Source organism: Cucurbita maxima, unplaced genomic scaffold (assembly GCF_002738345.1).
Source record: "Cucurbita maxima cultivar Rimu unplaced genomic scaffold, Cmax_1.0 Cma_Scf00025, whole genome shotgun sequence".
Classification (NCBI taxonomy): domain Eukaryota; kingdom Viridiplantae; phylum Streptophyta; class Magnoliopsida; order Cucurbitales; family Cucurbitaceae; genus Cucurbita; species Cucurbita maxima.
The window spans coordinates 553,202-567,388 of record NW_019272041.1 but is presented as its reverse complement, the minus strand read 5'-3'; the positions used below and the strand labels follow the sequence as shown (position 1 = coordinate 567,388).

Below are 14,187 nucleotides of genomic sequence, written 5' to 3'. Positions count from 1 at the left end.
ATTATATTTTATATTTTCAATCATTTCTTTAAATAACATGCACCATTAATTCTTAATTGCTATATTTTATTTAATAAATAAAATTTAGCAATGAATATTGAATTTTTATGCCGAAATACCCATTTTACTTTAGAATTATCTCTTGATGGGTCAGATATCTTAATAATTTGTAATTATCGTTATCTAAGAAATTATCATACTAAAACAATTTCTTTTAATATTTTCAAAATCAACTTAAACTACTAACAAATCAAATAGAACTCAACTAGTTATATCTTTAGAAGGTTCGAGAATCAAATTTTCACTTCGAGTTTTCTAAGTGTAGTAATCCAAGGATTATTGTATTATAATTTCGTTCCAAAGAAATTAGTAAAAATTATAAGGGTAAATACGAGTTGGGTTGGGTTGAGTAAATCTTTTAGACCAACTTGAAAATTCAGGTCAATTGGATTGTCCGAATTTTTAAAAAAATCCTACTTATCTACGGTACAAACTCAAATATTAAATATTTACAAGTCACATTATATCACTGACATCGATCATAAAAGTTAAATATCTTAATCTTCATAATAATATTAAGGTAGGGCTGAGTTAAGTTGTAACCTTATTTTTGAGTTGAATGGGATGATCCGATAGAAAAAAATCTATCTCCAACCGAACTTTTATAGTTTTGATTAATTGAAATTTTCGAATTTATAAATTATAATTTAAGAGATCATAAATTATTAAATAAATAAAATGATATATTAATCCCAAAGGAAAACATTCCATTAAGAAATCCACTAGAAAACAAAAGTGGATAAATAAGACTAATTCAAAATTAAACAGTTGATGAAATGAAAAGCCTCCAATTGAAACTAATAACCTGAATTTTAATTTTTCAGTTCTCGTTAATCGATCGGATCTCTACCATAAATTCACATTTCCCGATTCCTATTAAAATCCTCAATTTCTTCGCAGCAGTGAAGTTGTTTACCCATTTTAATGCATCGCTCTCATCCATCCTACAATCCCACTGTCCAGGACAAATTCTCTCTCTCTCTTGCTCACTGGGGCAAATCGGATATCTCGCCGGAGCATCGTCGGAGATCGCCGAGGTACCCTTTTGACGTTATTGTCATTTTGTTTTTCAAGTTTATTGATCTATTAGATCTTAGCTACTGCCTTCTCTTCCGTTAAATCTTCCCTATTCAACCGTTACAGCAATTTGTTTTTATTCATTTTGATGATCTTTTGTTCATTGTGTTTGAATCTGCTTAGCCATTGTATTGTGATGAACGTGATGAATCTTTCCCTTGTACTGAAGTTGGTAGGAGAAAGCAGGCGACCAGAGCTGTCGGTTTTGTACGGTTGAACAAAATATTGTTCGATGTGATTTTTATTTTAAGCTGGTTTGAGTTTTTCTGAATCTTTTCTTGGAGAATATTAAATTTTCTTCTTCTTATTGTGAATGGACATGCATTGCTTGTAGAAATAAGAATGAATCAATGATAGTTGTGGTCGGTAACTTCATTGATGGCTATCAGTTTTTGTGGATTGTGGTATTCTGTTTGTGTTGTAGTTTCGTTGTGATTATTGAAGTATGATCTGTTAAGTATAAGTTGTTATAACCTTTAAATGCATACTGAAGTGAAAATTATACGTTTGATGATGATTCCCTTGATTATTTTTTTGGCCATATGTTAACATTGATGCAAATCATCGTTAATTGCTTGATCATGGCTTCTAGTTCAAGTCCATGCTACTAAGAGTTAGATATGTCGTTGCAGATTTGAAAGATTTGTGGCATATAGATAATGGGGTCGAAGAGTAATTTGCCGGTGAACCGAAACCGGTGCTCAATATCTCTATTTGGTGTGATTGGTTTGTGTCTTTTCTTTTACATTTTGGGAGCATGGCAGAGAAGTGGATTTGGGAAAGGAGATAGCATAGCAATGGAGGTTACCAGGCTATCAAATTGCAACACTGTTAAAGAATTAGACTTTGAGGCTCATCACAGAATCGAACTTACCGAATCCTCTGAGCCGAAAAAAAAGGTGTTCAAACCATGCGACATAAAGTACACAGATTATACACCTTGCCAAGAACAAGACCGAGCTATGAGTTTCCCAAGAGAAAATATGATATACAGGGAAAGGCATTGTCCTCCAGTAAATGAAAAGTTGCACTGTCTTGTTCCAGCTCCCAAAGGTTATATGCCTCCATTTCCCTGGCCTAAAGGCCGTGATTATGTTCATTATGTCAATGTTCCATATAAGAGCCTGACAGTTGAGAAGGCAAATCAGCATTGGGTGGAATTTCAGGGCAATGTATTTAGATTTCCTGGTGGTGGGACAATGTTTCCTCAAGGAGCGGATGCATATATTGATGAACTATCGTCAGTTATTCCAATTGCAGATGGTTCCATTAGAACAGCTCTGGATACTGGTTGTGGGGTATGTTTTTAACAAAAACTATTGAACTATCTTTCTTGTCTAATGATTTTTTTTATAGTGTTCTGTAGCATTACATTTTTAATCTTCACCCAGCTGCTGAACTGATTTTAAGATTCTAGTTCTTGAACATTCTTGTTGTCGCCATAATTACACCAAATTTGACACAGGTTGCTAGTTGGGGTGCGTATTTGTTCAGCAGAAATGTATTAGCTATGTCATTTGCACCAAGGGACAATCACGAAGCACAAATACAGTTTGCACTGGAACGTGGTGTACCTGCTATTATTGGCGTGTTGGGTAGTATACGCCTTCCATATCCATCTAGAGCCTTTGATATGGCTCAGTGTTCGCGATGCCTTATACCATGGACTTCAAATGGTTAGTATTTGGAGCGATTAAACTCCATTATATCTTGTTTTAACTTTTTTATGTGGCTTCCAATTCGTTTCTCTAATTTCTTGAATAAGAATTCAAACTTATCTAAGATAAGCTAGAAGCAATTAAAAAAAAGTCAATGGTGAAACCGTATCATTACAAGTTTTATAAAAATTCTATAAATACTCTCTAGCCAAAGAACCTAGCAGGTAACTATTATAGGTTTTATGCATAAAACCCTCTGTTTTTCGTTTAAAAAGTTCATCTTAGCTCGTTAGAAGTTGGCTTGAAGAGTTTTGAGCCTCATTTGATTGATGCTAAAACCCTATAGATAGTCTCTATGGTTTGATAAAACTCTCGTAAATAGTCTCTATTGTAGGGACTATTTATGAGGGCTTTAATGAACTAGATGGACTAGTTATAATATTTAAAATCATAGGAACTAAATTTGAAAATGAACGATTCTATTACTATTCTAATTTCAAAGGCCCTGGTATGCATCAACTTTTGATTTTACATTGATCTGAGTATCAATCCATCTCTAAGCTATGAACTTGTGCATACAGATGGTATCTATCTTATGGAAGTTGACAGAGTCCTGAGACCTGGTGGCTATTGGATCCTATCTGGCCCTCCAATCAACTGGAAGACCTATTACCAGACATGGAAACGCACTAAGGAGGATCTAAATGCAGAGCAGAAGAAAATCGAAGAGCTAGCCGAGAAACTCTGCTGGGAGAAAAAATATGAGAAGGAAGATATTGCCATCTGGAGGAAAAAGGAAAGTGACAAATCCTGCAAAAGGAAGAATACTGCAAAAATGTGTGAACCAAATGAGTCTGAAGATGTCTGGTGAGTTTGTGTTCAAAACGCTCTCTGATGTTATGCATATCGTTTGATATATGTTTCTGCTACAGCCTTAAGAAAATTCTTCATACATTGCTTTAGTACTCATTTGCCATTGCCATGCTCTGTTCTTTTTGCTTTCAAAGGAAGCCAGTATAGTATTGTATTTTGGCTGTCTCGGTGCCGTTTGAACCATTTAATTTTTTGTTTTCGTTTTGTGGTCAGAAATGATCGATTTAACATCGTATTCTTATTTCAAATAGGAGAGAGATATAAAATTTAAAGGCAATGCTTGAATTTGTATACTTTTTCTAATTTTGACCCTTATCACTCTCCTCCTCTTCCTGTATTGAATTCACAGGTACCAGAAAATGGATGCATGCATCACCCCTTTTCCCGAGGTAAGTAGTGATGAAGAAGTAGCGGGAGGGAAATTGGAAAAGTTTCCTGCCCGGCTCTTTGCTGTTCCTCCCCGAATATCCAATGGTTTGATTCCAGACGTCACAGCTGAATCTTTTGAAGACGACAACAAAATTTGGAGAAAGCATGTTGATGTTTACAAGAGGGTAAATAACTTGATTGGCAGCCCAAGGTACAGGAATATAATGGACATGAATGCAAACCTCGGTGGATTTGCAGCTGCAGTTCACTCGAAAAATTCTTGGGTGATGAATGTTGTACCTACAATTTCCAAGAACACTCTGGGAGCCATATACGAGAGAGGTCTGGTTGGCATGTATCATGATTGGTACGTTCCTCTGTCACTTTCCTTTTCCAGTTAAAGCCATTTTATTGAGTAATCTATCTAAAACAACTCTTTGACTAAATTGTATTCATAGATAGTTCAAAGAAATCACAACATACCTTTAAGTGGAATTACACTTGACTGATTGAGTAACTTGGTTGCCTGTTTTTGAGGCCTTCTGTCTTGGAAAAAACCGTGGCTCACTGGCATTCATTTTGATATAAGAAGATAGATAGGTGCAGTTCCTGATCCATATGCATTCATTTTGTCTAGGTGTGAGGGCTTTTCTACTTACCCAAGGACGTACGACTTTATTCATGGGAGTGGCGTATTCGACCTGTATGAAAACACGTAAGTACTTTAATCTTCTTCATCCATAATCATAGTTTGAGTGCAGTCGTTGATCAAGTATCTAATATTACCTAACAACAAAGGAAGCCTCCCACTGGAGTGAACATCTTTGTCATGTCAATCTAAACATATTTGAAAAGGTTACTTTTGTGCTCAAGTCTCAACATGAACAAACCCATTAGACGTTTAAAGTTCTTCCTTCTTATATCTGTTGCTTGACAAGAAATGCCTTAAAAAGGTATCTTAGGGGGCATGATGTTTGTTCTCTTCCACTCCCAAGCCACTTGTACCTATAAGTTTTAGCTTTTAGGATTGACCACAATAATCAAACTAGGGAAAAATATTTTTCGCATCCAGTTTTGAGTATAATATGTTGAGGATTATTGGGAGTGAGTCTCACATTGGTTAATTTGGTGAAAGATCATGGGTTTATAAGTGAGGAATACTATCTCTATTGGTACGAGGACTTTTGGGGAAGCCCAAAGCAAAGTCATGAGAGCTTATGCTCAAAGTGGATAATATCATACTATTGTGGGGAGGTGTGATTCCTAAGCTAATATTCATTTGGTTCTTCGATTTCAAAATATTACATTTTCACGTGAGTTTTGAGTTTAGTTTCCATTTGATCAGTATGGTTCAAGATTTTACACATTTAGCTCCATATAACAACCAGTACATTACATATCTGAAATGATAAATAGGTGCAATATCGAAGACATACTTCTAGAGATGGACCGTATATTGAGGCCAGAGGGAATCGTCATCCTCCGAGACGGAGTGGACGTCCTGAATAAGGTGAAAATAATAGCTGCAGGCATGAGATGGGACGTGAAATTGATGGATGACGAGGACGGTCCTCTTGTGCCTAAGAAGATATTGGTTGCTGTTAAACAGTACTGGGTTGTAAGCAGCAGCAGCAGCAGCAGCAGCAGCAGCAGCCCACAGAAGAACAACAACAGCACATCCAGTGATGAATAGATGGGATCCGATTAGAGAGCTAAGAAATGCTAGAATTTTAGCAGCCTCTCCAAAGGATGTTTTTGTTCCTTTTTCTAAAAATTTTATTCACTTGTAAGCTAAGCTATATAGTGTTATTGGTAAAATAGAAAGAACTTGTATAATGCTTTATAATCTCATTTCCCCAAGTAATTGGGTAATGATTGCTGAAGATGCATATTCATTATTCATAATTTATTGCCAAAACAGTTCAATTTATCACATTTACTTCTTATTATCCAAAATTGAATTTTGTGTCGCTTAACAACTTGTTGGACGTCCTTTAAAATTTAGGGATCTATTAGAAAGAAAAAATGGAGTTTTAAGAGACTCGAAGAACCTAATTTAATACAAATATAAAAGTTCAAATATTAAACTTGTAATTAAACTTTCTATATAGGATGAAAAGTTAATAGTTTTTTTTTTTTTTTTTTTTTTGTTCATTGTAAGGCTATAGATATCATCATTTTTTTTCTTAAGGAGTGTTGTAATGACCCGCTTTTCGAGAATCTTAAGCCACATGCTGCTAACAAACGATTGGAAATTGATTCTTTAGTCTTAAATCATTTAAAAATATACATTTCAATATAATTCAAATGACCATTCACATACTATAGAAATCGTTCACAAAATAGTAAAAAAAACATGTACGTAACAATGTGGGAGGAGTCAAAATCACGACATGAATCCATCTTGATTTTATAGGCCTAGGACTCAAATATACGACTCCTCAGCTCATATTTGATCTATAAAAGAAATACACCATGAATAAGTATAAAAAATAATCAATAAGTAGTTTACTCGTAGATTCATAAATCATTCTTAAATCTTATGCCAAATAATTCTTCGTTCATAAATTTTATTACATGTTTTTAAGTACTAGGTTTTGAGAAGCTAGCAACTAGGCTTTCTTAGCTCAATCGAACTCGTGTAATATTTTAGGTTTTCGAGGCTCGTTATTCCTCGTCATATAACCCATGGGAACCTATCGAGTCCTTATAATCTAGTTCTTTTGAAACTCATTATTTTTCATGATCTAGCCCTTGGAGATCCTAATTTCTTATCGTCAAACCCCTCCCAAAACTCATTTCCTCCCCATAATCTAGCTCCTCCGAGTAGTTCTCGTCATTTAGCTCCTTTGAACTCGTCTATCTTATTAAGGTTTTTCGAGGCTTGGATGTAACAATCCTACTTTTTCTTTTAAAAACAAGATCATCACATGTCATAACATTCCAAACATATACAAAATTATTTTAAAATATTTTATTTTTAAAGAGACCTAGTTCCTGAATAAAACACAAAACAAAATAAGATTTAACAATCCCTTAAGGCGTAATTTAAAATGTATGAGACATATCGTATATCGTTCACACTGTCTTCACAAAAAATTATAGGCTTGTAATTAATAATTAGTATTTTAGATACAATTAGTTATATTTATTATTTTGATATGGAATCCGTCCAATAGGAAAACTATGATACCAAATGATATGGAATCAGCATAAGGGCTATGATATCAAATGACAGGGAATCATACAAAGGGAGTAAGATTCAAATTATGATCGAATATCTCAAGACAAGAACACTTGTTTGAGATTCGAATCACTCCACAAGCAAGATCGATCATGTTTAGCTTGAATGATTCTTGTTAATCAAATATCTCAAACCCAGAACATTTTTTTGAGATTTGAATTATTCCACAAACAAGATTGATCATGTCGAGCTTGAATAATTCTACATGCAACCTAAACTACATAGAATTGCAAAGAAACTTAACCATTGGCTAAAGGGAAGCACAAATACTTCCCAAATACTTCTTTCATAGTATTTTCCAAGTCTATCTTACAAAATAATATACATGCCATTATATAGCCTCAATACGAAAACTCTCAACCTTTCATGAGGCTTTCCATTGTAACTTTCATACTTTATGATCATAATTAACCACTATCGTTACTTTATGGTCATAATTAACCACTACGTAAATAAGATTAAAGAAACATCAGCTCTAAATTACTCTAAATTTTGATCCACCTAAAATTTATAGCAATAAAGCTTCATTCTTGTTCAATGTGACATGAATTGAAATATGTGTCGATAATTTCAAGAACATTTTCTTTACATCTTGGTTAAAAAAAAAAAAACTAATATTCCTAAACAATTATTCATTCCATGATAGAAAAATAGTTGCTATCAAAACTTTATTATCCTAAAAGGAAACAGAATAGGCACCAAAAATTCAGTCATTTTACATTTATTTCACAAAGACTCCCAAATCATGGTCCTATCAGAAAAAGACACATCACCTTTTCCACCTCATCTTCTCTGAAAAATCTAATGAAATTCAATTATTACATCCTCCTTTTTCTGCTATCCTCACAGCCACAACTCTAACCGTGGTGTCAAACTCACCACGTGGCACCATGCCTCACACCATCCCCCACGTGACCCTGCCCTTGTCACCTATGGTTTTGGGCCCCACTTCTCTTTTATGTTCTTAATCAGATGGTCCAAGTCAGCCAGACAGTGGAACAGCCCGCCAGCCAATGACATTTCTTGTTCTTGAGTGACCAAACTATGTTATGGGGCACTGTCAGTGGAGTAGTTTAGAGCCGTTGATGTGAAAAGGGGTGGTCGAGATTTGTTGTCTTGAGAGCTCCGATAGTACACTTTCTGTTGAAGGTGGCTTTAGCCCCAAAGGCAATGGCAACCATGGCTTGCTTATTGCTTCTTTCACTGCTTTGTCAATTTCCTCATCAGCCTGTATCAGCAAAGACAAAATTTTCATATGAATTGAAGTCCTTAAAATACTCAAAGACATGTCTCAATCAAACGAGTTTCGGTTCTCGTCTCGTCGGTTTGGTTGGCCTTTTACCATTTCAAGTCTCAAACAAAGCTTCTTTTTCTTAATGTTTGCTTTTCCAGTTCAGAAAATTTGGACTTGGATAACCACATGTTTCAAAAGCATGCCATTCTAGGAGTAGGAGTAGCATGTAACTTGAAATGAACAAATCAATAATGTGCTGTTTTTCTTGGTTGGGGATGAGAATGAAGCCGTCTTTATAAGGGTGTGGAAACCTCTCCCTAACAGACGCATTTTAAAAACCTTGAGGGGAAGCTCAAAAAGAAAAGTCCAAAGAGGACAATATGTCTACTAACAATAGACTTGGGCTGTTACAATGTAGCTAACAAACCTATAACATAAGATAAACTATCCCACCTATTAAACATAGGCTTCAACTTTTAGTTCTAACGCCCCGTCAATGACGTGAACCACCATTAACGCATTACAGATCAATTTGAACCACAAAACTTAAAAAGATAGTGCAGAGCGATGAAGAAGATCAATGTTGTATTACCAGTTGAAGATCAACAGGACTCGGTGCAATGCCGTAGCTTTTATCGTGCACATCAACATATTCGAATCTTGAAATATGCTGCTGATTCCAGGAAGTATGGAGAAAGAAGAGGTTATTAGATAAATCGAACAATCAATAGGAACATGTCTGTTGGAAATGCAAATAAAGGTATACCCACGTGAGGATTTGAAGAGAAAGGGCTATGAGGGGGTGGTGGTGTCACAGGGCATCCCCACGCCTCACCATGCACCTAAAAGCAATGATCACTTGTTTAGAACTTAAGAACTACTAAAAGTCCTACAAATCATGTGTGCTAGTTTGTTATAGTAAGAATGTTACCCCGAGATACGACTTCCACGGCCAAGTTTCTGGCGGCCGCCATGGCGGATAACTGGGAGGCGCCCACATTTGAACACCAGGGGAGGGACAAGCCATATGACCCCACGATCCGATGGGGGCGACTGGCATTACATGATTTGAATGATAGGGAGAAGGGTAGGCCATCACAGGTCTCTGTAGATGTGGATAGTAGTTCTTCCTCATTGGATCCTTTGAACTCGACCAGCTACCATCTTCTTCTTTCGGCAAGACGTGTCGCTTATGCATCCGATACTTCTGCTTGATACTTCAAGCCGTAAAGATACTCATCTTTGCACAGACCATGTCTAAAATGATAGCCAACACAACTGTAAAGAAAGCAAGTTTGATACCAACCTGAAGATGGCTAGCTACATTATGCCTTGTCAGGCCTTCAACTTTCATCAACTCTAGAATTCGAGAAGGAATTGCTTGATTCACTCCGAGTTGTTCCACTGCCTGTACGAACTTCCGATGAAGTTCGGCTGTCCAGTCTACCTGATCCCATGACGAACAACATGAATGCAGAATCCAAGGAGATTCAATCTCAATTCAAATTCAAGTTCAAGGATATTCTTACCTTCAGCTTCTTCCCACTTACTTTCATCCTACACGGGTTACCAAGACCGCATGCTTTGCTCTTGTTTTTTTCGGAACTGCTAATGTTGTCTCTATCGTGTAACTCGTGATCGACATTACTCGCAGCCCCACAGCCATCAGTAGAGTTCTCTTCCTCTTTAATAACTTCCTTGTCAGATAACTGAGAGTTCTCCACTTGAGCAGTACAAGTAGTTTCGACAGATTTAGACTCCTCCCTGTCTTGCTCGCCGCACTCTTTCTCGAGCAAACAGTTCATTTGATCCACCAATCTCATTCCATGCTTTTGCTGAGGAGTTGAAGGAGCTGGATACTTGTCACTTCCTTCTGGTAGTAGTAGTAGTTCATGATCATCAACATTGTCGCCGCTCGATATTTCCAACTCATGTGGAACTTGATTCTTGTTCTCATTGTTTTCCAATTCAAGATGCAATATGGAGGCAACAGATTCTTTGATAGGCTTTAAAGAACTCGGGACGGCGCTCCCGCCTGCATTGAATGCCTGCTTAGGATTAACAGATCAGAAAAATTTGAAGCTTAAAGCATGTGTGGAAATTTGTTGGCACAATCTAACAGACCTTATGAACAACATGCTGCCAAATGTTCCTCAGTTTGTCCTTAGACACCGGTTTCTGAAGGAACTCGATCGCACCAAGCTGAAAACACGCCATCACAAACTCTTGATCTCAAGTTTAAACTCAAACAAAAATCCAGAATCGTTTAAAATTTCGAGTAGTATTACCGCTATGCACTTCATCATCGTGCTGAGGCAATGGATGTTCGAAATTACTGGTCGAAACAAATCTCTCACATTAGAAACCACGAAACTTAGATATTAAGTTCTGTATGAACTTGAGAATGAGTAGCAAACATAAAATTAACATGAACTAGTTTAGTACAATAAAATAACAAGACAAGGTCTCATGAACTTACAAATAGTAGGCAAGTCCTTAACAGCTTCAAGAAATTTAAACGCCCCATCGTGATCACTCGCCATTACCTGTAACCAAACGCAACATCATGCCATTGAAGAACTAACCAAGATGGTCCATCTAATGGGGTAACAGATACCATTTAATATGTTCTAACGAATCAAGAACAAATTTGTGGTATTTCAATCAGTCATCAACCATTACCTCGACAATGGCGACATGAAACGTTTCAGGTTCGCTCGAAATGGCTAACAATGCATCGTTCTCATTGCAGTAAGTCACAACTGCCATGAAAATGTCAAAGGTTTCAGACATATGCATTTTATGTGAAGAACAAGGATAGGACTCCATGGGAGCAAGCCATGTCTCACCAACATACTCCATTTCCTCCAGCTTTGTTTTTATCTCAGCAGCAGAATTGCTGTCTCCATCAAGGAGGAGAACTCTAAGCCCCTTTGGAAAATCTTTCCACCCATGTAAATCACTAGCAGTGCAAACCATAGCTCGTTGTGCATCGTTCTCACGTAGCCGAAACGTGTCGTAGATCGCCCCTTTTCAGCTCCAAATAAGCTCCTTCAACCTTTACAAAACCCAACATAGGTTCAAATGATACTGTTCTCTGCAAGCAGAGATCATCACCAATCCAAACAAGTAACAAACGTTTATTCACCAAAAGATTCCCAAGAGATCTGGCAGGGAAAAACATATCAAAAGGGTATGCAGTTTTAGAAGATTGATTCAAAATATCTTATTGGAACTATCAGGATCATGTTTATAAAGATCATCGGCCATTGAAATGAGTTTCAAGCTAAACAAAGAAACATCAGAACAGCAAGAAAAAATATGAGAAGTTAAAGCTAAAGAAACATGTCTGGTTGACTAATCGATCTAAACTTTTGACTCATCAATAACTGAGAGAAACAAAATGTGAGCAGGAGATCATAGATTGAAACCATTGATTTTCACTGATTAAAAGCATTTTCCATAAGGGTGGAGTAAGATCTCCAGAAAACTAAGAAGAACAAGCAAGAAATTCATCAAATAAACAGAAAAAAGAAAAGAAAAGCCAAAAAAAGGGGTTGATGGTATTAAACGAAGGGGAGAAAAAGAAGAGCTAAACATTAAAATCCCACCTCTTCCATGCAGACAACAAGAACAAAAACTCCACAAAAACTAAGAAAAGAACAGAAAAGGCTTCCTTTCGCCACAAAATGAGGTTTTGAAACAACATTAAAGCAGAGAAGCCTCAACTTTCACTACCTTCTGAGAGATAAGCAATGGCTCTGGTGCTTCGAAACAGAGCCCTTCTTCTTCTTCACAATCTCAACCAGAGAGAGACAGAGAGCTAGCGGGTGCAGAAGCTTTTGTGTCAATGAACGCAACCCCAGCTGCCGTATAACGTCAATATTGCTTTCACTATTGAAAGGTCAATATTGCTTTTTTCAGTCACTACCAAAATTTCTTGCCCTTTTAACGAAACCCCAGTACACCAAAAACAAACCCCAAAAACCACTTTCTTTCTTCCATTTCAAAAATCAAACCTTTGTCCCTTCTCACGTGATCATGAGTCTATAACTACGAAATACATCTCGATTAGTACAAGGTTTTTTGAAAAAATCCAAAGCAAAGACATGGGAGCTTATAATCAAAGTAAACAATATCGTATCATTAAAATTCCTTTTATCGTAGATTCTCTACAAACCCAGATGAGAAAATCAACGCGTGTGAATTTATTTATAGATTTAGTGTTGTTTAGAATGAAATGGGGACTTGATTGTTTGGCCAAAGGCAGTAAAAAGTTTGAAACTTCTGGTGTCTCTTGGTGATGGCTATTCCCATAGGACCGCCCAAGTTTCTATGAATGGGAAGAATAATTTTGCTTATGATTTTGAAATTTGAACTCATTTTGGTCAAAAGGAATTATTTCTGTATTTGGTTGGTTGGATCCTCAATTTCTTTTTTTTTGAAATCATCATGTCTTCTTTGTTTATACATACAAAATAAAATAATCCCACGTGTAAATGACTATATAATGATTATTATAATTATTCCAAACTATTTATATTCTTTTTTTTTTTCAATATTCTCAGAAAAAATCACTAGAAATTGATTTCTTATCTTGTAATTTAATGGGGATTTTTTTTTTTAATTTTAAAAAGAATTTTATTAACTAGACATTGTAAAGGATCATTATTTCATGGATGGAGGGTATTTTGGTCAATTCGTGCTTGAGAAGTTAATCAAGTTTAAGTAGGTAGGTAGTTAGTTTAGTTGTATTTTGGAGTATAAAATGTATGTCATCAGGTGTGTGAAGGTCCATCTTCTTATGATACACCTGCACTATTAATATGGGGCAACTACCACAGTACCCATTATAAAGGAAATTAAAAAAAAAACTCAATTTCTTTTGAATGTGTGATAATTATAATATATAAAATGTATAATATTAATTTAAATTATAGATTGATAAATAAATTATTTACTGAAAAAAAATTAAATTATCTAATTCTAGAGGACGATTTTATACGGATAATAAAAAATATTTAATTTAAGAAATTTTCCATAGATTTAAACATTCATATATATTGTAAATATGAAAAAAAAAAAAAAACATCTCGTAACTGTTCATAATTGGTGGAACCTAATTTTCATGATTGTTCGTTAGATTTTACTTTCTTTTTCTAGTGATATGCAAAGTATTTTTGTACACACAATTCACGCATGCATGTACGAGCCCACTAGGCGGTCTTGTTAATGTACATTCTAAACCTATTTATGGACTAGGGCCTATTCATGCTTCTAAAACACAAAACAAAAAAAAAAAAAGCACAAATAATATTGTGGTTTATGCTCTCATGCATCTTCACGAACCAATCCATGATCATACGTAGGAATGTCCATTTACCCCCACAGGGTCCGGGGCTGAAAACTCACCCCAAATGGTATTAGGAATCCTCGTCTAAACATAGAATGAGAGGTTGTATTCTCTATCCCTAAAATTATATATATATTATTTTTATTTTTATTACAAATTATAATAAATAAGTCATTATAATATTGATTTTTATTTTTATATATATTCCCTCTCTTTATAAATATTATTATTTAAGTTTTTTTTAGATTATATTATAATATTAAATTTTAATTTTTTTTTTAGAAATGAGAACGTTTTAAAAAAAATATAAAACATAAGA

At 35.4% G+C, this 14,187-nt stretch overlaps 2 protein-coding genes across 7 annotated transcripts; one reads left to right on the top strand and one right to left on the bottom strand.

Annotated features, from left to right (window-relative positions):
- Positions 1 to 865: 865 nt before the first annotated feature.
- On the top strand, positions 866 to 5,970 carry LOC111498361 (probable methyltransferase PMT14). Of its 2 annotated transcripts, none has more exons than XM_023149563.1 (7): positions 866 to 1,097; positions 1,770 to 2,435; positions 2,603 to 2,813; positions 3,377 to 3,662; positions 4,018 to 4,404; positions 4,675 to 4,752; positions 5,454 to 5,970. In XM_023149563.1, the coding sequence occupies exons 2-7, from the start codon at positions 1,797 to 1,799 to the stop codon at positions 5,728 to 5,730; spliced, it is 1,878 nt and encodes a 625-aa protein (XP_023005331.1). In that variant the 5' UTR covers positions 866 to 1,097; positions 1,770 to 1,796; the 3' UTR covers positions 5,731 to 5,970. The 2 variants fall into 2 exon arrangements, with proteins under 2 accessions (XP_023005331.1, XP_023005332.1); XM_023149564.1 differs by having other exon boundaries at positions 866 to 1,111.
- Positions 5,971 to 7,932: 1,962 nt separating this feature from the next.
- LOC111498377 (two-component response regulator-like APRR2) lies at positions 7,933 to 12,509 on the bottom strand. 5 transcript variants are annotated; one of them, XM_023149592.1, is made up of 12 exons: positions 12,254 to 12,509; positions 11,365 to 11,682; positions 11,198 to 11,277; positions 10,995 to 11,061; positions 10,804 to 10,850; positions 10,640 to 10,717; positions 10,045 to 10,563; positions 9,822 to 9,962; positions 9,447 to 9,722; positions 9,286 to 9,357; positions 9,108 to 9,188; positions 7,933 to 8,509 (listed from the first exon to the last, which is right to left on the bottom strand). In XM_023149592.1, exons 2-12 carry the CDS (start codon positions 11,492 to 11,494, stop codon positions 8,342 to 8,344), a joined length of 1,659 nt encoding a protein of 552 aa, XP_023005360.1. In that variant the 5' UTR covers positions 11,495 to 11,682; positions 12,254 to 12,509; the 3' UTR covers positions 7,933 to 8,341. The 5 variants fall into 5 exon arrangements, with proteins under 5 accessions (XP_023005360.1, XP_023005358.1, XP_023005361.1 ...); XM_023149590.1 differs by having other exon boundaries at positions 11,365 to 11,612; XM_023149593.1 differs by having other exon boundaries at positions 9,108 to 9,185; positions 11,365 to 11,612.
- Between the last annotated feature and the right edge of the window lie 1,678 nt (positions 12,510 to 14,187).